Genomic DNA, 2275 nt, shown 5'->3' with positions numbered 1-2275 from the left:
GAAAACAAGGAAGATCAGCCAATAAATCTTAAAAAATAAAAATAAAAAATATATTGGTCCAGTCTCACAATAAATTTACAGTTGGTGTTAAAGAATTATGTTTTACTACGAGAATCCACTTATAATAATACAAAAGAAGTAGAACCTTTTGATGTTACTAAAGCTAAAAGAGAATATAAGAAATCACTTGTATAAATAGTCATCCATATATGTGAGCCACCAAATATATTGTACTACTCAACCCTTTTCAGTAGTTTACTATGTTAAAAATTATCATATTTAAATTTTCATTTTTTTTATTAAGAAGCATATAGCCATGGCTAGGGACCTTCTTGTGGTTGACAGAGTGATAAAAGATGTGTTGGACCCTTTTACGAAGTTTGTGTCTCTTAAAGTTTTGTACAGTGGCAATAGGGCTATTAACTACGGTATTGACCTTAGACCTTCCCAAGTTGCTAACCAACCTAGGGTTGAAATCGATAGGGATGATCTCAGGACCTTCTACACTTTGGTCAGTATAATTTATATATATATACTCTTCTCTTTCTTTATATTAATACAATCATTTATTGTATGACGAGTTATGGTTGATCCTAACCTTAGTGACCTCAATCTCAGAGAATATTCGAATTGGTAATTAACCACAATTTCCAATTAAACTTTTGTTGTTTCAATGCTTTTTATGTGTTATTACAATAAGTTTCAAATTTTTTTCCTTAAGAGAAAAATCCTATTATGTACTTCTATAGCTGTCCTGAGTTGTGGGAGGCCCTACATAAAATATGTTTTTTTTTTAAAAGTATATATAAAGTGACAATTTTCAAAATTCTGGGGCCTTTATATGTAAAAAATTGCATTTTTCTAATTTTTGGGGCCTTATTGTGTAGGGGGCCTCATTGTGTGGGGGGCCTAGGCACAAGCCTAACCCGCCTATACCCAGGGTAAACCTATGTACTTCATATATATAAATCTCGTTATACATACTTTATATTTAGTGTTATTTACTTAGTTTAGATTTAATGTGCTTTAAGTTGGTTTTCAATCAAAGATAATGAAATTTTTCTTAGTATAACAAAATTATTGCTATATTACCATATATCCAAAAAATGTAGTCAATCTTGTTTGCATGTTGACTTTTCAGGTTGGTGACTAATATTCCTGCAACTACCGGAGCAGGCTTTGGTACATATGTTTATACTTACTTATTTCTGAATAATTAAGATAATTCCGAGTTTTTACCCAACATAATTGTAATATTTACTGAAAACACCAAGTCCAATTTAAACCCTAATTAAGAACAACACAATTTTGTAGGCTTTATCATCTATTCCAAACCTATTATTAGCAAAAACACGTTTTTTATTGAAAGTTTTGATAATCATTTTTACTCAAATAATAGTGTGTTTGGCTAAATATAAAGCTACTTTTTCAATCATCATTAATTTGCATAATAATTTCATCATTTTAATAATTATAATTTTGTAAAAGAATCTTTTAGGTTGTCTATTTTCACCAATTTCTCGAAATGGAATAAAATATTTATAATTATAAAATTGATTGTATGAATGTAGGACAAGTGATGTGCTATGAGAGTCCACAACCAACAGTGGGAATACATCGTTATGTGTTTGTGTTGTTCTGGCAGCTTGGACGGCAAACAGTGTACACGCCTGGGTGGCGACACAACTTCAACACAAGAGACTTTGCTAAGATCTACAATCTGGGATTGCCTATTGTTGCCGTTTATTTCAACTGTCAGAAGGAAATCAACTACGGTGGAAGGAGGTCATAATATATATATATATATAAAATAAGGACCCCGATTTAGTCCTGCTTTGTACAGCAAGGGAAGTCATTCCGTTTGTAATCGTTGTCGTCCAATACAATTAAAATGATCCAACAATTCTGGTGCTTCAATATCCTTTCAATCTTAACCTTTGAAATAATCTACGGCTGGGGAGTGGCCTGTGCAAAGGGTCTATGCAACTGTCAAATTACTGACAGTTACAAACTAGGGAGTAGGGGTATGGTTACAGTTTCATAGTGCTATTGATGGAGAAAGACAGTAACCAAGCTACACACAACTGGTTATACTTCTTCATCTTTTTTATTTTTTTAAAAAAATCTGTTTGTAGTCTCTTTCTCTTCATCACAAACCAAGATCAATTTTTTTAAGGTAACAATTACTCTCTCTTCTCTCATCTTAGTTCTTCCCCCAATTCACCCAAAGTTTTATGGCTATTTTTCTTATAATCCATATATATTGAGTGAAGGT

At 31.9% G+C, this 2275-nt stretch overlaps 1 protein-coding gene across 1 annotated transcript; it reads left to right on the top strand.

Annotated features, from left to right (window-relative positions):
* Positions 1–259: 259 nt before the first annotated feature.
* Positions 260–1792, top strand: LOC133803195 (protein VERNALIZATION 3-like). The gene is made up of 4 exons (XM_062241170.1): positions 260–515; positions 582–633; positions 1142–1182; positions 1572–1792. The coding sequence occupies exons 1-4, from the start codon at positions 317–319 to the stop codon at positions 1790–1792; spliced, it is 513 nt and encodes a 170-aa protein (XP_062097154.1). The 5' UTR covers positions 260–316.
* Positions 1793–2275: the final 483 nt, after the last annotated feature.

This window comes from Humulus lupulus, chromosome X (assembly GCF_963169125.1).
Source record: "Humulus lupulus chromosome X, drHumLupu1.1, whole genome shotgun sequence".
NCBI classification, from domain to species: Eukaryota; Viridiplantae; Streptophyta; class Magnoliopsida; order Rosales; family Cannabaceae; genus Humulus; species Humulus lupulus.
The sequence above is the reverse complement of the archived record's forward strand: the minus strand, read 5'-3'. Positions and strand labels throughout refer to the sequence as shown.

What these genes read in the sequence shown, in the direction of transcription:
- LOC133803195 (XM_062241170.1), top strand. Translation starts at nt 317, where the DNA reads ATGGCTAGGGACCTTCTTGTGGTTGACAGAGTGATAAAAGATGTGTTG. An exon ending in CTCAGAGAATATTCGAATTG is followed by an intron (nt 634 to 1,141) that starts GTAATTAACCAC and finishes TTGACTTTTCAG; the next exon opens with GTTGGTGACTAATATTCCTG. An exon ending in AACTACCGGAGCAGGCTTTG is followed by an intron (nt 1,183 to 1,571) that starts GTACATATGTTT and finishes GTATGAATGTAG; the next exon opens with GACAAGTGATGTGCTATGAG.